At 38.7% G+C, this 23,514-nt stretch overlaps 2 protein-coding genes across 2 annotated transcripts in view; one reads left to right on the top strand and one right to left on the bottom strand.

Moving 5' to 3' along the window:
* Nucleotides 1–4,333: 4,333 nt before the first annotated feature.
* gpr35b (G-protein coupled receptor 35 b) lies at nt 4,334–10,237 on the top strand. Its single transcript, XM_067453311.1, has 2 exons — nt 4,334–4,396; nt 9,237–10,237. The coding sequence occupies exons 1-2, from the start codon at nt 4,394–4,396 to the stop codon at nt 10,116–10,118; spliced, it is 885 nt and encodes a 294-aa protein (XP_067309412.1). The 5' UTR covers nt 4,334–4,393; the 3' UTR covers nt 10,119–10,237.
* A 5,091-nt stretch (nt 10,238–15,328) lies between these two features.
* sema6ba (sema domain, transmembrane domain (TM), and cytoplasmic domain, (semaphorin) 6Ba) overlaps nt 15,329–23,514 on the bottom strand; it is a 195,128-nt gene continuing 186,942 nt past the window's right edge. The window contains exon 17 of the mRNA XM_067452727.1: nt 15,329–20,662. Coding sequence (XP_067308828.1) covers nt 19,746–20,662 — 917 coding nt within the window. The 3' untranslated portion in view covers nt 15,329–19,745. The remainder of the gene's footprint in view (nt 20,663–23,514) is intronic.

Below are 23,514 nucleotides of genomic sequence, written 5' to 3'. Positions count from 1 at the left end.
ATAACATCAAGTAGACACCTTTTTAGTCTCAAAACAGACTCCAGAGGGAGAAAGGTCTGACAAAATTACTAAGTGCACTTTTAACAAACTCTTTTTATATGTCTAAAATCCTTTACTATGGAGCTCCAGTGTTTGGTAAAATAAAATAAAGATAGATCTTCCCCTGAGGAACCAAGAGCCACTGCAGAGATACAGAATTTGATTTGGTTGTCAACACAAGAACAACAGCAGAGAGAAACAAAAGCTATTATAAATAATAAATAGCAAGACTAGAGGATGTTGTTAACAGAACAGTGCAGGAAGTATGAGATGCTGCATTATTTGCTGCTTGCAAATAGAATCTTATTTTTTGATTAGTCTTTCATTCAACCCTTTGCTGACCTATCTGGCACATATTTGTGTATAACACCTATTTTTTAAGAGATTCAGCTAAACAGGCAAGTTTTCTGATTTTCCAACAAAAGTGTTCAACTGACCTACTTAAGATATTCCAAGACGCCGTCCAGACCATTCCTGAAAGAGAGAAATCGGTCATCAATTTTTACCCTCTTTCAATCACAGAGACCCCAGACTCTGACCCTGAACTGTGTAATTATGGGCTGCTTTTGTCCCCTGCAGATTTCTAAAGATGCAAAGAAAAGCAATTTTGAGATAGAATAAAAAGAGTGGTTTGGAAAAACACCTCTCTGATTCACTACATTCAAACTCGAATATGGTACACGAACAAATAAAGAAAACAAAGAGAGAGAGAGAGAAAGAGACCAGAGAACAAACCAATTTAAAGAAGAAAAGAAAAAAATGTCTTTGATATCCCATAATCATGTGACTTTCATTCTGTGACAGTTGAAATGGAAAAAAAGATGCCGTCTGAAAGTTGCATTTGCTGGTCAGTGGTGTGTCAATGTGTGTTTTTTTGATCAACATTTTCCACTTCTGATGTCAGTTCTAGCAAGAAATTACTAATGTAGTAATTAAATATATGTTCAGTTCTCACCAAAGCTCTTTATTTTGCCTTATAGATGGTTAAACTGTTACACTTCCTTAGAAGTCTGTCTGAAATCAGTTCGGTGAGGTGCTTTCACAAATGCTGCCTTACAAGTCATCGTCTAATAATTGGCATTGAGGGCACAAGCCAGCTGCCTAGGTTTTCAGACGCTGCCACTATCTTTAAAAGTCACCATGAAAACAAATTGGACAATTCTTTTTATTTTATATTACAGTATTTATTACAAAATATTTATGTGTACATCTTTTTTTTTATTCATGTGCCTCAAAATCTCCAATCAAAATAACTTCTCCGTCTTACAGCTACATCTCTTCTCTGATGATGTGTTTACTCAGGAGGGCGGGGCAACCTGTAACTCATATCAGATCGACCAATAGCAAACCACAACCAAGCAATTCATTCCTCATGGACAAAATCAAGTCCCGCCCTACATTTTTTTTTACTTGGATATGCATTAGAATAAGGAAGAAAAGACTATTGCAACTTGCATTTCATTCCGACTTTAGGAACATTTTTATTACATTTTATTCCTTGCTTTCCTTGAAAAAATTGCTTGACTGCTTTGTCACTACCTATACTTATTTTATTAATGCATCAATGTCTTCTTGAACTTTACCATCTAAGCTCAAGATTGCTGTTGTCACTAAGGTTCTTAAAAAGACCTCTACAGGCCTATTTCAAACCTCTCTTTTCTCTCCAAGATATTAGAAAAAGTTTATTTAACAGCACATAACCTCTATGAACCTTTCCAGTCTAGCTTTTGTCTGTGAAACAGCCCTGGTTAAGGTTCTTAATGATCTCCTCACAGCTTCTGATTCTGCCGCTCTTAGCACTCTTCTCTGTTAGACCTCAGCTCATCTTTTGACAGTGTAAGTCATGAGATACCCTGTAGCAATTGAAATTACTGGCACAGCCTTTGATTGGTTTTCATCCTATATGACAGGGAGGCAACAATTTTTACAATTGTATACCAGAAGTACAAATCATCCACCAAATCCATCAGTTCTGGTGTACCTCAAGGTTCTGTCTTGGGCCCTCTACTTTTCACTATTTGTTTAACGTTCACTGTTATGATGACATTCAGATTAATTTGAACACCATCCACCTCAGTATTTCCTCCGCCTACATTAACAGCTTACGCTGAGGAACTCAAGCTTTGGCTGGAGGCAAATTACCTTAAATTTAACTCAGATAAAATGTAGGTAATACTGATCAGCTCTAAATCTGTTGTGGGTACATTATGCGATCAACTGATAGATTTGGATGGTGTCTTGATAATTCCCCAAACGACAGCTCAAAATCTTGGTGTTCTCATTCATTGACTCTTTTTGGCTAAGGCCAAAGTAACCACCTAGCAAAACTCAATGAACACCTAACCCCAGCTGCTCCAGATGAGCTGGATGGTGCCTCGCATGGCTGACATCGCCGTCGGTGTATAAATGGGTGATTGTATGGCAATATGTAAAGCGCTTTGGATAGCAATATGTCTGTTGAAAGCGCTATATAAATGCAGCCCATTTACCAAACTCAAAACTGAATGCTAAATATTCAGAAGTCAGGGCAAGGCAATAAAAGTTTGTTTATATAGCACATTTCATGCACAATGGCAAATTCAAAGTGCTTTAGAAATTAATTCAAATAGTGATAACTATAAGAATAAATAAGAATACCGTGTGTAAGAATTAAAATAAAAACAATAATTAAAATAGTTGTGAAGAGAAAAAAAAATGGTGAGAAATAGATCCCTATCAGCCTGATTCTAAATTAGGATACCCCTATCTGAGATGGAAGAGATAGAGCAGGTTCGCAAGACGGGCTCCTGTAGGGGACGTCACCTATGTCCTGCAGGGCCTCTCCTTTCTTGAGTCTGCTGCCACAAGCAGAATGAAGCGAAGCACACTGCTCTGAAGCAAAGCACAGTGCTCAAAGGTCTTTAGAAGACCTTTGTAACCACAACTACAATAATTAAAGGTATAGGGTATGCCATTTTTCAGAATAGCAATAGTAAGCTAGCTTTGAAAGAATAAGATTCCATCCTCCTTTCAGAGCATCTCCAAAGCAAAGCCTCTTGGATGGCTCTACACTACTTTGTGTCTCAAAGCACATAATAATGAACCTAAATAACTTAAAGAGCTCTGACCTGTACCACCTTACTGCTGCATATTCATTTCAGTGTTGATAGTGTTGTCATTGAATCGCATGAAATTCGAGTGTAATGTCATGGGTTCCCATCTCTTCCAAATGACAGTAGTTATGGTGTGAACACAAGCTGGTTGTTTTGGTTCAAACAAACCTCCTACAGGAACTGTAAAAGGCGGCCGCTGTTTCATTTGTGTTGAATGACATCTGTCTAACTCTGCATAGCATTAAACTCTGATGACGTGTGATGTCTGCATGAGCAGGTGTGTGGAGGTATGGAAATACGTATGTTAACCGGCAGGTAGGACATCGAGTCATTGGATTTGGACCGAATGCAATGATTGGACGAACATTTTATGGTCCTGAGACTTCCACATATGGATATATAAATAAATACATTTAGACCACTTAGCAATTGCTATCATGATGTGAAGAGACTTTCAACCAGCATAAAAATTTTTTTTTTTTAAGGAACAAATCACCTAACTACTAATCTGACTTTAAGTTCTACCAGAAAGACTCGGGGAGAAATATATTAACGATAGTGCATTTATTAACAGCTCAGCAAGCTGATAGTGTACAGAGTCATTTTGGCGTAGGCCCCGTCCGAAGAGCATAATCCGAGGGTCTCGGATCTGCAATTCCTGCCTGAAGACGAGGGCAGGGGCGCAGCCGACCCCCCGGTAGGGTATGGACAGGGCCATCCTGGTGGTGGTGGGGAGGATGGGGGTAATCGTCACTTCAGTATCTGCGAACTCAAACATGTGTAAGTACGGAGCCTTTATACCGTGAGCATGAGAATATCATTGGATTAGAGTGAAGGCATTAAGTGACGTGGTAATTGAGTCTTCCCAGCAGAACTTATGCTAGAGCTTTCATCATCATGAGGGTGTTGAATGAGCAAGCACTACATTTTTTTTTCCATGCATGTGCATTTCACAGTGGAAGCTATTTTTTCTAATAATCAACGTAACACCATGTATTAGCTTATGTGTGGTAAACAGTTGCACGTAACCAACACTTCCGGTGGAAATCTGTAACTAGCCATGCAATCTAGGTGATCTGTATGATCTGTCTTAAATTCAATGTCAAAAGTTAAAAACTCACCCCTTCATCTTTCAGCATCAGCAGTGGAAAGACACGTCACGCAGCAAACAGCCTACACACGCATTTCAGTTCTTTAAAATGCAGCGCATAGCTTACCACACCATTGAGAGAGGCGATGCTGAGAGAAGAACAAGCTAAACCATGGTGAGTTTTTTAGTTGTCAACCGGGGAAATGAAGGAATAACTGACAGTAAAAAACTAAAAAATAAACATAAAGAAAATTCATTAACATGACAACTGAAGATTTTTAAGTGATTGATTATGGTAATTTCAATGTAAATTTAAGAATATACTTATTCATACCTTTTATATTTATATAGCATAGAAATAACATTAATTTACCAAGTGCTTTACAACATTAAAATAAAGAGCTATACAAATACATTGATAACAAAAAGTTAAAAAACAAAAACAACAAAAATCATAATAACAAATTCTAAACAATTGTCTCTATGAATTAAATCATACAAACTGTAACTGTAATATACTAACAAACTTATTATTATAAATGTGAGGTCATTCAACTGTACATTTTACATATGATTTTGTATTTAGGGCCTTAAAGTAAAAGATTACATACAACAAAAATGTATTACCTAATTATTTAAAACAATCTTACATCCCAATATTATATAACATAAACAATTAAGGCACTTTTTTGTGACAACTTATTCTTTGTATTACTAGTTGTGAAAGGTTTGTCTAACCACGCGATTCTACACTTCCTGTCTAAGTATAAAGATACGTGACTGATTTCAAACCACAGTGTTTTATACCACGCTTGCACTGTATACTCTGAAAGTGGCCCTAAAAATATGCAGATGCTTAAGCCACATTCACATTTAAAATTGTTTGAATATTTTATTGAATTGCATTAGACAACAAAATATCAAACCATGTGGTATTTATTACATACACAAAAGAAGTTTATTAGGTTTTAAACGATAAAATAATAGATTAAGTGTTCATTAGAATGTATTTAGACACTGTTTGTGGAACATATAGTTAAAGGGATTGTGAAAATTGAAAGTTCTGTCATTATTTATCAGTGTGTAAACTCTGTTATACTGTGCCTTGTTGGCATAGGCTATTTACACTTACTCCACTCAATGTTGTCTGGTTGGGCCAGAAAAAATGACATAAGACGCTGGATAGCAACAGTGTAGCAGTAAGTTTTGACGCAAATCGAGCCGAGTTTGAATTTGCCCTTTTGCTATCACATAACAAATCAGAAAGGCATTTATTTATTTATTTTTAAATGTAAAAAAAGGAAAATGGAAATAAAGTGTTTAATGTGTATTTAATAATAAAGTGCTTATCGTTTAAGGTTAGGGGTATGTAGGGATGGTTTTATTGTCCAAATAAGGTGGCACCCATTTAATAATTTGACTAAGCATAATCATTTACGCTATAGGCTATGTTATTACTGCATAGTGTTTAATGTACAACAAATCAGTGAGGTGCAAATAGTATCTGCCACTATTTGTGAGTATAAATTGCATCTAACTATACTTATTGCAACCTGCTTTCCCTGTTTCTTGATAAAGCGGGACGAGATGCTGCATGAAGTGTCACGACCCGCTGTGAAAAGTGTGTTTAAACAATGAAACAAAAATGAAATTGACCTGGAGGTATTATAGCCTCGGTCAGTAACGTCATCAGTGCACACGCTACACAAGGCTATAAACAGATGAGCACCAGCTGAAGCTTTCAGGTCTTTTTTTGTTTGAAGACCAGTCCTGGGACGTCCTCAGCAAGGCACTGCAGTGCAGCATCTCGTTCCGCTTTATCAGGGAACAGGGTTAGAGTCAAGAAGTAATCCCGAGACTTCCCTTTCAAAAGCTTAATTTAATGCTGCACAAAGTGCATATGGGAACGAGAATACCCACTTGATGGTGTCTGCACCCCTACGGTTGTGTAGGTAGGTGTGCACAAGGATGCAGACATTAGCTTACAATGTCGACTCAAAGACATGAGAGCCTGGAGTGGCATTAGCATTCAAACTATAAAATTGGATGAATGTATGCGGAGAGGACCAACCTGCCATGTTACAAACACTTTGTAAGGGGGCACCCCTTGTCACTGCCTTTAGTAAAGGAGGCAACCTGGTGGAGTAAGCCCTTAATCCTGTTGGCGAAGTTTGACAGAGCACCTCATAGGCAAGAGCAATAGCATCCCTGACCCACTGTGACATGCTTTGTTTGTTGGCGGCAGAACCTGTTATAGCCCCCATGGCAAACAAAAACTTGCTCTGACTTACACCACTGGGTAGTGTGGTGGAATTACACCTGGAGAGCACAACCTGGACACAGTCTATGAAGTCTCTCCTGATCAGGAGTTTTGAATGGCAGAGGGCAGAAGGTTTCAAGACTGACAGGATGTACAGTCGAGAAAGGAACTTTAGGGAGGTAGTGAGGATGAGAATGCAAATCACTTTACAAATCACTTTAACTATCCCTGGGGCGAAGTCTAAGAAGGATGACGATATTGATCAATTCTTTTTAGAGAAGTTTATGCCATAAGAAAAAGCATCTTTAGGGTCAGAAGTCTGTCAGATGCTGATGCTAGAGATTCAAAGGTGGTCTCAACCAGACCCTCGAAGACTATAGCTAAGTCCCATGAAGGAATCTTGGTTCTTACAGGAGGCCTCAACTGCCTGGCCTCGCAAATAAAGCATCCAAGCAGAGGATGCCTCCCAAGCGACACCTCATCCACCAGGCCGTGGCAAGCGGAAAGAGCAACCACTTAAACCCTAAGAGTGGAGGGGCAAGTGCCTGTTGACAACTTTTCTTGCAGAAAGTCCAGAACTGAAGCAACCTGGCAGTTAACTGGATCTACATTATGTGTCGTACACCATCTTTCAAAGACACCCCATTTATTGGCATAAACTTTCAGAGTGGAGGTAACCCTAGTACTTAGGATGGTCTCAGTAACTGCAGGTGGAAGCCCAGTGTCTCTCAGTTGGTGCCCAGCAGGGGCCAAACATGAAGGTTTCACAGGTCGGCCCTGGGATGGAATATTGTGCCCTCTGCCTGAGACAGAAGGTCCTTCCTCACCAGAATTGCCCATGGTGAGCCGTTGAGGAGAGACACCATCTCCAAGAACCATATTCCGTCCAACGCAGCACTATCGATAAGAGATAAGACCCTTGGTGGCGAACCCCGGCTAGAACTCCTGGGAGTAGAGCAACTGGAGGGAAGGCTTACAGGCGCTTTTTGCACCATTGTATGAGCCCTCATATATAGACCCAACGGACCTGGGTGACTGAGAGAGAAGTAGAGGGGACATTGCGAGATCTGATAAGAGGCAAAGAGGTCCACTTCCGCTCTATAAAATCTGGTCCAGATGCTTGACTACTTCTGGGTGGCGTTAACATTCCCCATCTGTAATTTCTGTCTGGAAAGTAAATCTGCTCCTACATTAAACCGCCTCTGAATGTACACTGTTCTGAGTGACAAGAGCTTGTCCTGGGCCCAGCGAAAAATCTGTCTCGCTATTCTGTTCAGATAGTGTGAATGCAGACCTCCCTGGTGATTTATATATGAGACTGACGCTGTATTGTCCACCCGCACTAGGACATGGCAGCCCCTCAGTTGGAGGAGAAAGTATTTCAGGGCCAGAAATACAGTCGAGGCAGTTGATCTGCCAACCGAGCTGATGACCCTCCCATTCCCCTTGAGCTGGATGACCACTTAAGGCAGCACCCCAGCTCGTCAGGGAAGCAGTTTTCCAAATCAGCAGTTTGCAATGACAAGGTACACCTAGAGTGCCACTTTTATTTGCCTTGAGGATTGGCCCTAAAATCCTCTGGCTTTAAGCCAATACTGAAACGGTCTATGTGCAACAACCCCAAAGCCAGGGAAACCTGTGGATGCTGATGCCATGAGACCTAACACTCTTTGGTGCTGATTTTTTTTTTTTTTTTGATCTGTCAGTGAGATCTTGGCTTAGTCTGACTTTACTTAGGGTGTGCTAAATGGTCTACGTTCGAGAGAGAAACAGTTATGCCCACCTCATTACCAAAAACCAAATAAACCCTATATGTCGTTCTCTGGGCAGAATAAAGAACACTTTTCTCTGTGTTAAATGTCTAGATAGGCTAACACACAGTCTCTGTGTTGAAGCGCACTAACTCCAAACTAACTCCTAACAAAGATCTCAAGTCAAGTCTGAAAGGTTAAGAGAGAGAGAGAGCTTTAACAGAGAGGTTTGCACACCACACATTTTGGTCAGAAAACAAAAAGACATGAAGGCTTTAGCTGGGGCTCGTCTATTTACACGCAACTAGTTGTTATCATTTTCTTAAGTTGTTGCAAACATGAACTTCTTTCTTCTGCTGAATACAAAAGAAAAATATAACCAAACAGTTGATGGGCTCTATAGTATGAAAAAAAGTGGCCCCAAAGTAAAAAACACGATTATTTACAATGGAAATTAATCAATCAAAAACGTACTTTAGCTGAACAATAACTTTTTCCTAGAGCTAATGTACAGCCAAAACAATCTCTTTTTCATCAAGTTCCTATTATCACCGTAGAGCTGCTTTTTAAACAATATTGAAAAAAGGGCTATACATATGAAGGTGACTTGACGTGTGGATGATGACAGATCATTTTTAGGTGAATTTTCCCATTACAACAATCTGATTTCACACATCCACTAAAAACCACAGAAGTACCAGTTTTTTAAAATATATTATCAATTTATTTCTCTATTTCTCTATGTATTTGTTTTTATCTACTGGAAAATAACTGAGCAGGAATTATGCGGAAATGTGAAGTATATGCAGCCTTTGAGCTCAGACGTATTTCAATATTTTGTGTGAAAGCTAAAGTAATGACATTCCCATAATTGTATGTGGGGTTTGATTGCTTAAACATTGTGACTCTAATGTGAAATCTACGGATGTGTGAAACCACTGCAAGCTGCTTCCCTACTGAAGTAACTAATAAACCTTCATGCAATATTACTGGTTCTCTTCTAGATTGACTTTAAATGCAGTTCAGCGGTGAACCACACAGAGGCAGCGCTCCGTCTCTTTGAACGCGTGGCCTACATACCTATCTTCACAGTGGGCTTCTCCTTCAACATCACGGCTCTGTGCCTCTTTTGTCGCATCAAACGCTGGACAGACATGCACATCTACATGTTCAACCTGCTGGCTGCCGACTTCCTGGCCATTATTTTTCTCCCCTTCAGGATATTGGAGGCCTTCTGTCCAATAACCCCCAGCATATTGTGTTCATTTCTATTGTGCACCCAATTCTCCAACATGTACTGCAGTATGTTCACCATTACAGCCATCAGCATCCACCGATTCATAGCCGTCAGGTTTCCATTTCTGACCAAGGCACTGGTCTACAAAAGTAGGATGATCGCCTCCACAATTTGCATTATCATCTGGGTGATGGTAGCGGTGATCTGCGCTTATAACCATGAAGACCTTCTCCCAGAACATTTAAAGCACTGTTATGATCGAAAGTTGATGGACAAGCTCAGAACAACTTTTTTGTTGCTTTTAGAGATTTTAGGTTATATTATACCAATAGTCATAGTCATATTTTGCTCCACACAAACCATCTACATCCTGGCCAGATCGCTTCGGTATGTTGAGGGTAGGGACAGAGTAGAAAGGAAAAACATTGCTGCTGTTATCACTGCGAACATGCTCACATTCATAGTTTGCTTCACACCAGTCCATATCGGTCTTTTGTTGCAATTTTTATCAGATGAGTCCGGAACAAACTTTGTGCATGTGTTTCTTGATGTGGCCGAGTGGATCGCTATTACCAATTGCTGTCTAGATTCTATTGGGTATTACTTTCTTCTAAAAAGAGTTCATAAAAGAGACCAAAGTTCATGCTGATTAAATGTTAAATGTCAGAGCAGAGTCTTCTTGATCTGTGGTTAGATTGAAGCAGGTACGTCATATGTGACAAATGTGAGAAACCCAATAGATAAGTAGATAAATGATTAGTAGAATAGTACCAGCAGCGTATATTTTTGTGAAAATATGAAATTCATTCTTAATAAAATGTCTAAATGATTATCCTCTGCACTTGTTCTTGATTCATTTGTTCTAGTAATTATTTTCATGATGAAGTGGAAAAGTAATAAATGAAGGAAATGCGTTCCATTTGTTAACATTAACTAATGATGAAAAGTATTTCTAACGTGTTTATTAATCTCAATGCTGTCTAACACTCCTGGGCAAGAAAAAGGACCACATCCAAAATTTCAAAACATTAAGCTTTTAACATCCTTAAACACACATCATTGGTCAGGAAATTAACTAAATGTAAGCAAATGCACAACTTAAAAAGCCATCAAAAAACATCAGATACAGAATAAAGTTGTGTGAGGAATGAGCTGCATAGTGATGCTCCTCAGCGGTGTCTTCGAAAATGTGCTGAGAAATATAATACTAATAATAAATGCTTCTGTACCACAGTGAAGCATGGAGGAAGGAGCCTGTTCAGCTTCTAGTACTGGTGAGCTGCTTCACTGTGAAAAGTCATTTAATGCTTTGGAGTATATGAGAATTCATATTGCAGAATGACTTACTTCCCACAACTGAAAAGTTATGTAAAGATGTTGTTTTGACAATGCTTCTGCCCCGATTGCAAAGACAGTCAAGAAGTGGCTTGAGAACAAGTCCATCAGGCTCAAGTTTTGGTCTGGTCAGAGTCCAGATTTAAACTCTATATGAGTTGGTAGGCTACTCAAACAAACTGGGAGACATTTTTCAACTACACATGAACTGTTTGAAGCCATTAACACAGCGTGGAACGCTGACTCTTTTCCCAGGAAAAGGCTGTCTCCAAGATGGGGAAGGCAATTCCATGCTATGTTACTTTACCTACAGTTTTTATGCAGTTTTTGCTAATTTCCTGACCAGTGATTTGTGATTAAAATGGTTAAAGACCACTAAATATTTTGCCATTTAAGCTTAACCTATTTTATTTTAGCACAGGATTGTATGCTAGATCCATTACAAAAACGCTTGTTCAGGTTCAGACATTAGCTACTCATCAGCAGTACAAATGAAAGAGTGAAAGAACTCTTGAAGAAGTGGATGGTATATTTAATGGCGTCCCAGATCACGTCAGATGATTATATGTTTGTTCTGAGCAATTTGTTTTGTAGCTAATGAGGCACAGTAAAATGGAGAGTTCACAAATAAACTTTTGTTGAAAGATGAAGCAGCCAAATGAACTGAATCAGACAGCAACTGACAATGATTTCATAATACTTTGTCTGTAAATATTGCTTGCAAAACACATACTCATATGCAATATCGAGTGGGTACTGTTTCCCATGCAATGTTTCATATATACAATCACAATAGTTGGCATTTACTGACAAGCCTTAATGGAGCCTAATGTTATTAAAGATGAATAAATAGGCTACTGTAACTATTGCTCATTTAATGGTTCCTTATTGTAAAGTGTTATATTATATTATTATATTATATTATAAAATGATTAGCTCCAGTCCTTGGTTCTGATTGGTCAATAGCTGCTGTGTTTTATTCAAGATAAAACAAAGCAACTGCTGCTTCACCCTGTGCAATCACTGTACGACACCCTTAGCAACCAATCTTAGCACCGTAAACATGTTTGTTCTCATTGATATTGCTCGTTGAAACTTACTGTATTAGAGTAATGTTATAGTTATATTGTGTTATATTGTGGCGAGAGAGGGATTGAGTGATCGAGTGTATTACCTGCATTCAGATTTACCATTTTCCTTCAAGTCACTGACCATCATATGTTCATAATAAAAAATTAGTTTGAATGTACGCAGCAACATTTGTCTTTTTAACAGCTAATGGGTTTTCCGTGTCCTGACACTGGCAGCGCTAGTTAATGGGTGTGTCTCAATCAGCTCCCTAGTTAAGTAGTCAGGGCACTGATCAGAGAGTCAGCCATTTTAAGGGCTGTCTCAGCATGTGTCTCAATCAGATCCCTAGTTCAGTAGTCAGAGCACTGACTCCCTGATCAGTGCCCTGACTACTGAACTAGGGAACTGATTGAGACACATCCACGATCTCTGAATCCTTCCAGTGCATCAAAGTACTCTGGGTTTTGCAGTGTATTGTGGGTCTTTTTAGGGAGCGAACATTTCAGTGCACAGGAAGGATCCTGCGATTGAAAAGCCCTTAAAATGGCCGACTTCCTGATCAGTGCCCTAGGGAGCTGATTGAGAAGCACCCTTTGACTAGCGTTGCCAGTGTCAGGACATGCGATATACATTTTTTCAAACAAAAACCTTTATTTTATATTTCAGCATAAACATACATTGTTAGACAGGTAATGAACACAATCTAGCTAACATTTATAATTTATTTATGGCTGAAATGTTGCAAGCACTTAAATAACTTTACATGTAATGTCAGAACGATATTAGCTCTGCTGTTGTTCATATTAGTTTGATGTTGTACAATGAGGATGTTTGTCACGTTAACAGGAAATCTAGTCATCAGTGTCCCAATGTGTAGTGAGCCAGCATCTTTTACAATCCTTGCCCTTAACTTGTGTACACGATATGATTCACGAGTGAACTAAATGAGACTTACCCAAAGCATTTGACTGTTCTTGTTCCCTACAAGTTTTAGTCATTTCAATATAAAAGTCTTTGTTACTAACTGACTCACTTATAAAGACAGTAGGCTTCCGCCATTGTGTAATAACGTAACTTGACTTGTCGTTCACGGTTATAGGGACTATTATTTTCCAGCAGAAGGAGGGCTTTTAGTGAATTTTACATCACGAAAGTTGCATTGATACTTAGTAGTCAGTCAGTGTGTATTAGTTTACCTGTGTAATTAGTTTACCATTTACCTGTTTACTTAGTCACGTTACATTATATTATATTATATTATATTATATTATATTATATTATATTATATTATATTATATTATATTATATTATATTATATTATATTATATTATATTATATTATATTATATTATATTATTCACTTATGCTTTTTTCCAAAGTGACTTTTATCACAAGTCAACATAGAAGCCAACAATATAATATTATACATGATTTATAAAATATAAATTAACAAATATATTTGAATCAATTAAATATTTCATTTAAATAAAATAAAAAAAACCTTCCTTAGGTAATTCTTTTGCAGGTTTGGTCCTTCATTCAACAGTCCTTCAGCTCTGAGCAGACGGTTTCACGAGATGTCCCGTGAGGTTAAACTGCCCCCTTGTGGTCATCTAGTTTATTTCACATGAGTTGTCTTTGCAGCGCTGCACATACCGCAAGCAGCCGTTGGCACGTGGCACTGTGCACAGCGAGCGACTCTATGTTATCACATGAAATAAAAACTCCCCCAGTGTTAAATGCCACATATCAGCCCTAGAGAGTACCTACAACATACATATTAATAGACTACTGCCACGATTTTTGGACATATTACCATAGGCCTAATGTTTTTTTTTCTTTTCTTTGGTTAGGCTAAAAGGGTAAAACCATAGTATTCTTTTAATAAAGTATATAATAAAGTACCTTGGTATTACAATCTGTTAGCATCTACCATTGTAGTGCCACACTCTTTTAGGCAGCTCAGCAGGTTTTGAGACCTGTCTGTGCTGTCAATTGTTTTGTGTTCTATTCTTTTTTTTTATAATTGCAAGGGGGATTTTAGAGGATGACAGATTTCACTTAGAATTACATGCTAATGAATTTGCATATCAAATATTGCATGTAAGATTCTTGGTAGGAACTATTACACTTATTATCATTTTTTATTATTAATAGGCCTACCCTTTATGAGGCAAAGGACATGAATAAGTCAAATTAAACTGCATTGATGTTAAATGCCTGATGTAATTGATATGTTGATGTGTCTAATTAACTTCCAAGTAATGATCCTTCAAAACAGCATCACTCTAGTCTTCAGATGCACAGATGTTGCTATGGTGACAGGGTTCTCCATAGCAACAGAGAGATGCTCTGTTAAATTTCAATGTGCATTCTGTGAAACGCCATCTTCTGGGCGGTGCCGTGCAAGTAAAGGCAACCTTTTCACTTGACGGTCATGTGTAAACATTACTATATAAGTTAAAATATGCAATCTTTTAAAATAAAATAAAATAAAATAATGATATGTAATAAACAGCTAAAGTTAGCCATTAATAGTGAGGTACTAAGAGCTTAGAGTACATATAGATGTCAAAAGTAAATTTTGATATCTTTTCAATAATCTTCTACCAATTTCTATAATTTGAACAAACCAAATAAAACACAAAGCATCACTGAATGCTATCAAATCCATCAAAATTATTATTATTATTATTATTATTATTATTATTATTATTATTATTATTATTATTATTATTATTAAATCGATGGCTACTAGTGTTTCTGCAGTTTTCCCTCCAAACAGATGTCACTTCCCGAAGAATGATGTCACTGAGGAACTGTTAGTCTTTGTACTAAAGACGCAAAGTGATAATATGGAATATCCTTTAATCCTATATAATAATATCTGAATCTATAATAGCCTTATACATTGTATTACCATTTTTTTTTTTTTTTTGTACCTGTCGGTCAATATTAATAAATTGCCTGTTTTTATTTAGTAGTATCTTGAGACATGCTGAAAATCTGCTCCAACCAAAGAAGCGAAATTATTATATTTTCAATTAATTGATATTGTGGAAAAATGAAAACTAATATGATTTCCATCTTTTAAAATTGTGAATTTATGTTTCATTCAAATTAGGACATAGGCTACACGATGGGAACTATGAAAAAAATATTTGATTTTGCATGGCATAAAGTGATATTATTACTTTTATAAAACTTTTATTAATTTTATATATATATATATATATATATATATATATATATATATATATATATATATATACATACATACAAAAATCTTCTGCTGAAAGAAATGTATACTAAGCTTACTCTATGGGTGTTTCGTACTGTTAGCTTGTAAAATCTCATATTTATTAACAATATAGTATCTTATAGGCAACTGGCAACTACTAAAGTCTTGAATGGCAAAATGACACACATGAATCATGACACATTTCACAGAGACAAAGGTCAAACAATCAAATGTGTTTATTAGAATGATAAAATTTCCATGTTGATTGGCATTTGAAAATAAGTGTGTGCTCCAGTACTGAGTCGTGTGTTCATGTGTGAAACTGTGTATACGTGTGTACTTCTATACATGTGAGATTATTTAAAAACCAACCAACGAACAAAACAGTTATCACTGTATACCGCCCCTTGACTTCTATACACAGGGACATTACATCATCTCCAGCGGAGGGGTGAAACTCAGGGTTTGAGCTATGTACAGAGCAGCTGAGTCTAGGTAAACAACTCAACGTAACACTGATTCAGTCTTCACGTCGAAGGCAAATCTGCGTCACCATATACAGTGTCTTACAAAACTGTCAACACTGACTGTTCCTTCAGTCGTTATCAAGAGATCACGAATCCATCCTTTGCGATGTCTGTGAGAACCAATAAATGTGATCATTTGTGCAACACAAGCAAATTAAACACTGTGAAAAAAAAGTCAAACACACATTATTGGCCTTGATTTTTGTACAATATTGTGCTTGTTGCAGCATGATCAAAGATAAAAGACCCCTCAGTTATGAAAGCAAGTGCTTATGGGAAAATCGTTTGAATACATTCACAGCACATTCAACACTTTCCTTGACAATAATAGACCGGAATTAACACAAATGGCACTGTGTGAAAAAGTCAATGTCACTCAAAATCACTTAAGTCTTAGAGCAATAAAGGCATAAAAACACCAGAAAGCATCAGAACAAAAAGAAAAATATTTTGAGGGTCAAAGTCATGTAAATTAAAAGCCATTTTAATTACTCAGAGCTGCTGCTACAAAGGAAATTAGCTTGAGGCACTGAATTTTCAAGTTAATGTGTGGACACTTGTATCTTTTAATTGAAGGCAGTCTGTGTGTGAAAAAAGATTAGGAATTCAGAAGTAAGGAATCGTACTGTTTTGCATGTTGCTCTGTAGTTGTTTACTAGCTTTCAGGTGAAAAAATCCCTTTAGACAGTTGTATCATCCACCCGGCAAAAAAATTAACTTTGATCACGTTGAAAAGAAAAGGACACACCTCAATAAGCGGCAAAATTTGAGGTATTAATTCATTTAGTAGCACAAACGGTGTGTGACGAGTCACTCTGAAGAAATACTTGTTTTGGCTCCTTTGTATCTTATTAAAAAACGTAGCGATTTCATTTTCTGTTGGCAAACCCTTTTAAAGATGGATGTGGCACAATTGTTTTGAGGATTGAGAAGTTTTCGAACACTTAAAAACTTAGTTGAAATGTTAGCTAAAAGAATATGATAGGCTATCTTTCTTTCTCCACATGTGGTTTTTACATTAGCATATTAGCGGCATTAGCTACTTCCTGCATTTGATTACATGCGCTTGTGTCCTTGACCTACAGGTAAGCGGCTATATCCTCGCATTTCCTGCCTACCGGGATCTATTTCCAGCGCTCTGGATCCTATTTCCTGCCTGGTGTATCTTTAGTACTGAAGAGAAGAGACATAAATACATACACACGGTAATTTAAACACATAAACACACATACATACACAGAGAGACTAAGCAATCAAGCATGACTCTTCTTTCAACTGGATTTATGAGCTAATCAATGCTCAACCGACCGTAGCACACAACTGCAGGAGCGTGTGTTTTCTGAGAGCATCAGCAATGGTGTGTGTATGGTTTCCAGGATGGAGGAGTATGCTTAAGTGATGCGTGTAGCACGTGCTTTTAATAAAAGACATCTTGCAGGTGCATGAGCACCATTATTAAATGCATTCCAGTGAACTCAAGTGTGTGTGGCAACTCATCTAATCAGACATCTGCTTTCAATATCTCACAGACTGATGCTATTAGACGTTTAATAACAAAGCTAGCCTGTGTGGTGACGGACACTTGGGTGCGTGGGTCATGCAGAAAAATGAAGTTCTCTGAGGCTCTTTTCAAAACCCTTTTAAAGGCAGAATCCTATCCAAAATGACTGCTTTGAAACAATCTTCTTGGACATCAACTCCATTAATTGTGCCATGAACAGATTCCCAGGAAATGGATGAACTGATAAAATGTATTCCTTACATGCAATGTAAGTTACTTCGGATAAGAGAGTCTGCCAAATGCATACTTGTAAACTCCGTCTGCCATCTTGGATGAAACTGCCTTACAACTCAAGAATGTAATTTTCTGTCTTTCTTATAAAGTCTGAATTTAGGACTGAGGAAAACCATTCGTCTTGCTCAAACAAGTAGAGCACGGAGCCAGCAATACCAAGGTCATCAGAGGTTTTATTCCCAGGGAATGCATGAATTGATAAAATGTATACCACAAATGCAATACAAGTCGGTTCAGGTAAAAGTGACTGCCATTTTGGTTGAAACCGTCTTAGAATTTGGCAAGCCAGAATAATTTTTACTGCATACCGTTTCGAAAAGCCTTCAATGCTGTCTTATGTGGGCAGCTCTAGGGTTTGGAACAGAGCCAGGGAGTCTTTCCTGTAGATTTGATTATGCTGTGCGCTAAGGACACATGGTTTTCTCTTTGACAGTTCCCAGGTACATGACTGAAAACACACAATCCATGTTAATGATCCAGAACTTTTGAATGAACTTCCATGACTAAAAATCCAAACAAATTAACACAGGAGGGGAAATATATTATGATGGATATGATAAACAAAAAATATTGGTTATTTCACAGACACACCCAATAACATAAGTGGCTTCAAATCACTTGACATTTCTTGACTTTGTAGACCTTTTAGTTTATGTAATGTGATTCCTCTTCTCTGGCATTTTTGTTCACTCTTCTTCAAGAGAAACAAAAAGGTGAAAACGGCATCTTCAAGTAGAAGAGTCCAAGAGTCTTCAGGACAGAGTCTCTCTTTCTCTGTCTCTAATCATGTCTCTCTAGAAAACAGTTGGTGTATTTACCTCAGTTCCGTGTTCCATGTTACATATTGTGTAAAAAATTCACTGTACAAAAAGGAAGAAACCAAACAAAAAGACAAAAAACTTGGAATCCAGCATGTTCATAAGTTCTCAGAGAGTCCTCTGGTAAAACTCACAGAGCTACACAGAACACATAAATTCATGTGGTTGAGGCAATGAAACTCATCTGACCAACGTTTTCTCTCTCTCTCTGTCTCTCTCCCTTGTAAAGTCTGAATTCAGGGCTGAGGTAATACTGAGGTCAACGCCTCAGCTCACTCAACAGAGACACACAAAGTCACAAACACAACCATTTCCAAGCATACAAAAGAAAAATCTTTGTTTTCTATCCATACATTTGGGTCAAAGTGATGCATCAGAGCAAATGACGTACCATTAGATGGGGTCCCGCCCACTAGAAGTGATCTCAGACAAATGTTTGTAATGGAAAAAGTATAGGAGATGGAGAAAGATAGTTGATGTTATTTTGGGCAATGTGGCCCTATATAAGCTGCTTTGTGTTCCCATTTAATATGCAGATATATTTTCACTTCATCTTTCTGTGTATCACTGTTATAGTCCTCAAGTTCATACAAGACTGGAGTCAGACTTGAGTCTGAGTTAGCTCTTGTCCAGACTCGAGCACTACAATACAGTTATTTATGTTATTTATAAAGTGTAAATTTGATGGGCTATGAGTTCAATTTTTAAACAAATCATGAACATAAAAGAGAGAGAGAGTGTGAGAGAGAGAGAGAGAGAGAGAGAGAGAGAGAGAGAGAGAGGAGCGATTCTGTAGCGAAGGTTCTGTTCAAAATCTTTCCTTCTGACCAGTTGATCAGTCCAAGTCTGCTCCTACGGCATTTACACTAATGTCCTTAGTTTGGTATCGACCAGAATCAGATTAGATTGACCACCCTTTATCGAATCATTTCTCCAAAGATCGGTTGTACTTGGAGTGAACAATTTTCCCAATTCCCAGATGAAATGCTGCCATTGTATCAAACTTGCAAATCTGCTGAAAAGTTAACCCGCTAAAGAGAGTCAAGGTGTGAACAGAGATAGATAGTCTTCAAGGTGGCTATGGTTCTTTCCTCCATCTGATAAAGGGGCAATAAAGTTTGGTAAGCCGCACTCATAGTCAGTCAGCAAGAACGAGAGCTACTGGGAAAAGCATGTCACTCCCCACAATGTGTAATTGTGAGTGAGAAAGAGTGAGAACAAGAGAAAGAGGTGTTTCCAGTTTAAATGGCCACTCTTCTCGTAGACATCGAGGTCCGTTTTGGCTCGTCCTCATGCAAGCAGTTCCAGACCATTGATGAAAAGGATGACAAGCAGGTGAGAAAAGAAAGAAAGACAGAGAGAGAGAGAGACAGAGAGAGAGAGACAGTGAGCTGCTGTGGTTGGCCAGGTTGCACTCTGCAGTCCACGTGAGGTTTCAGCCGTTTACGCTTCTACAATTTCCTGCTCCTCGCATCCTTGTTTCTCTTCGTTCACTGGCCTGTCGGCGTCCGATCATTCCCTCCCTTCCCGAGCAGGTGGCTGAAGTCTGCCAGGTCAATGATCCCCCGGGACCCGTGAAGCACGGAGCGTGTCAGTCCCGCGGGATGCTGCGAGGCTGGGGTGTAATGGTGGCTCGTTGGAGGTATGCCGTGACTGCTGAAGATGTAGCCTTCGTGGGTCCAGCGAAGAGGCTCTCCGCTGTACTCTATCTGGGTACTGGGGGCCGACACCACTCTCCGCCGGTCGGGGGAGTCTTGGGGAGTCATGGGGTAGTTGTATTCGCCGGCTGATTTGCGAAGAAGAGTGCCTGGGCGTATTCCCTGATCCCGATACTTGGAGAGTGAGACGTAGCGTTGGCGGTCGATGCCGGTCTCGATGGCTTCCTCGTGGCGTCGGCCAGTTCCTTGCAGGAGTTTAGAGCTGAGAAACAAGGTGGATGGTGGAGGTGGGCACTGGGTACCCACCGAGCTCAAGAAGGTCTGACTTTGATCCCAGCTGGATCCAGAATCCGACAGGCGTAGTCCGCGTTTCTGCTGCAGGGGAGTTTGCTCGGGTGTGGGAAGCAGACCTGGATCCAAGTCGCCTGCTTTGACCCAACCATTGGGCATGACGAAGAGCGTCTCACCTTGTGAGCGTGGCCGGTCCGGTCCGCTGTGCCGGGATACACTCATGACGGATCCGCTCCTGCTTTGTCCCATCATGCACCGCTCCTTCTCGCTCTTCCGCTGACTGCTGGATGACGGAGTGCTGCTGTGTGAACGGTGACGGTGTTTCTGGCCCATAATCCAGCACACTGCCAGGCCGGAGAGCGCCGCCCCAGTGGAGAATGCAGAGACTGCAGCAACAACCAGCAGGTTCAAAGTAACAAGACTTTCAGGCTCATCCATAAAACTTTCACGTAACAGACCTGCATGAAAGACAGAAAAATATATTACGATTACAAAATAGCAACGAGTTTTGTGTTTTAACGACTTTGCCCTGTCACAAATGGCATACTTATGCACTTTCATGTCTTGTCTTTTGGACTGGCTGCCAGGTGTCTGTTAAGTCAATTAGGTGTCCCATTTATCATTTTAGGTTTCAGAAGGGTGCAAGTGCCCCCTTTACAGCCGATTTATACCCTCGATGCACACTTTTGACAAGCCAACACTGGTCTGAAGTCCACAGCAGTCTTCTTCCCCTCAGTCAAAGTGGAGTTATGTCATGAAAGTGCAGATTCGTTTGAAGATCACGAGTGTTTAGGGTGCCATTTGGGACAGGGCCTTTAAGGGTAAAAACAGCTCTAGGACTTTTAAAAACCACTGTAACATCTACAACTATTGATATAATTAAGCTCAGGAGGACCAACCATTTAAAAATTGTCACTTGAATGGCTTACAAATGCATCAAAGAAGCTCCTCGTGACTTATGAAGCTGTGTGCTATTGATCTATTGAGTTTCTGTACATTACGGCCCAAGCAATCGATCAGAAAACAAGAGACTGTTGCCTACAGTCTCACCTAGCGTGTGTTTTAGTCGACACAGGCAGGGTCGCTCTTTACAGAGGGAAAACAACCTTTTAAACCTAACTCTTAAAAGTCCTGCCTTGAAAGCAGTGAACATGTAAACACTGCGTGTCAAACACTGGCCACAGTAACCTATTCACTTCAGCTTTATTCTGAAAGGGTAAGTAGATGTAAGAAATATTATAACTAGATAGGGTCTAGAGAGATTGTTCAGCTAATTCAAAGAACATGGCAATTTTTGAGTTGATGACTCATGCTTTAAATACTCTACTTTCTAATCGCTCCTCTTTGAATTGCCATGTGTATAGCACTGGCCTTTCTCTTTCTCTCTTTTAACAGCAGTTCTTGTACTCTTTCTTTTGCTGTTCCCTGTGAGATGTCCTTGGTTTTAACCTCTATTTTCTCAGTCTACTTCTTTTCCTCTATTATCTCCTTTCTTGGCTTTCTTCTTGCAGACTATCTCTCTTCTAGCCGTGCCGTTTATGTGTGGGCTGTTAGCTGTCTCAGAAATGAGAAGCTGTCAGACCCTGGGTTTATACCTCGGTATCCAAACTAGCAAATGTCTTGACAGTAAGAGGAATTTTAAAAGAAAAGTTCACCCAAATATGAAAATTCCTTCTGTCATCATTTACTCATCCTCATATCAGTCCAAAAGATTTTCTTTCTATTGTGGGCCACAAAAGATGGACATGTTTGGTATGACATGAAGCGGAGTACTGTAAATAATAATTTTTGAGTGAACTATTTGGCGACTCACTCAATTTATTAACAAATATTGTGTGCAACCATTCAAAGAAAGCATATGGTACTGCCACCATGGTAGTCTCTAGAACATGGCATGACCACAATTACACTACTGTATATGTGGAAAACCCCAATTTTATGATCTCATCTCTTTGTATTCTCTCTCTATTCCATTGCATTTATGTTTTCTAACACTAAAATGTTGTCAGCTGGGAATCTCATCTCTCATTGCTTTTTCTTCATTGTAACAGCAGGAATTTGCTGCACTCAACACACTCAACAATTGAATCCATTTCTCAATCATTTGTAATATTCATCAGGAATATTCATTCCTTTGAATATTCTTAAAGACTAAAATACTTCTACAAGATTGCTTGTAATGCATGTGTCCTCAGGGGTGTGTGTAGCAATCATTTGAATGAGAGAGACAGACATTTCCTGTACATTGAAAGTTTTCTCTTATATCTTTGTCTTCTTTGTATTTACATATTATAATTGTCTTAGTCCAAGGGTGTGAAACTCATTTAAGATCATGGGCTGGATTGGACTAAATGTCACCTTTTATGGGCTGTGTATTGATGGTAAAGGCTGTTCTATTAAACTTTCTCATCAAAGAATTCTGACAAAATGTACCATGGTTTCCACAAAAATAGTTTTTTTTTTTCAAAATCGATCATAATAAATGTGTCTTAAGCAGCAAATCAGCATATTAGAATGATTTCTGAAGAAACATTTGACACTGAATACTGAAAATTCAGCCATGCCATCCCATGGATAAATTATATTTACAATATATTCAAATAGAAAAGAGTTATTTTACATTGTAATAATATTAAAACAAGTTTTTGATTAAACAAATGCAGCCTTGGTGAGCACAAGAGACTTTTGAAAAGTTGACTACTGTATATTTAAGCAACACAGAGAAAACAAAGAAAAAATAACTCACTGCTGTTGGCTGGATAAACTATATGGCTAAATGTAATGTATTCGCCACGGTGATTTCAAATACGGTCTGAACAAACTCTTCTTTTGTTCTGTTCTGATCTTTTTTGGCATTCAGTGTCTCACTCATCTCAGACTGTTTAAAATATGACTGAACTTCTGTGCGATGGATGGAGAGAGTGAGGACAGAAGAAGACAGGCGTTTGATGTAGACGAGAGGACGGCTGACTGGCAGACTGGAGCTGTTTTAACAGGAGCGCTGAGATTAATGAGCTGGTCACATCTGAAAGCCGAATCATATCACACATTTTACAGACTTACAATCTTTTTTTTAGCTAATTTTTAGCTATATTGTGAATGTGCCTCCATTTCAATTCAATGATCAATTCAATTAGCCTTTTTTTGTCTCTTGCTGTTGGGGTTGATTTTGTTCTTCATGTTAATTCCAATCATTCCCTTTTCGTTTGTCGCAAATGCTATAACTCATTAGCCTGACAAGCCAGACCCACATCAAGATGTTTGGTCTGGAAACTCACCATAGACAGGGCTCAATCCGAGGGGCGGGATA

The sequence above is a fragment of the Pseudorasbora parva genome, chromosome 9 (assembly GCF_024679245.1).
Source record: "Pseudorasbora parva isolate DD20220531a chromosome 9, ASM2467924v1, whole genome shotgun sequence".
Classification (NCBI taxonomy): Eukaryota; Metazoa; Chordata; class Actinopteri; order Cypriniformes; family Gobionidae; genus Pseudorasbora; species Pseudorasbora parva.
This window is presented reverse-complemented; position numbering and strand designations above follow the sequence as displayed.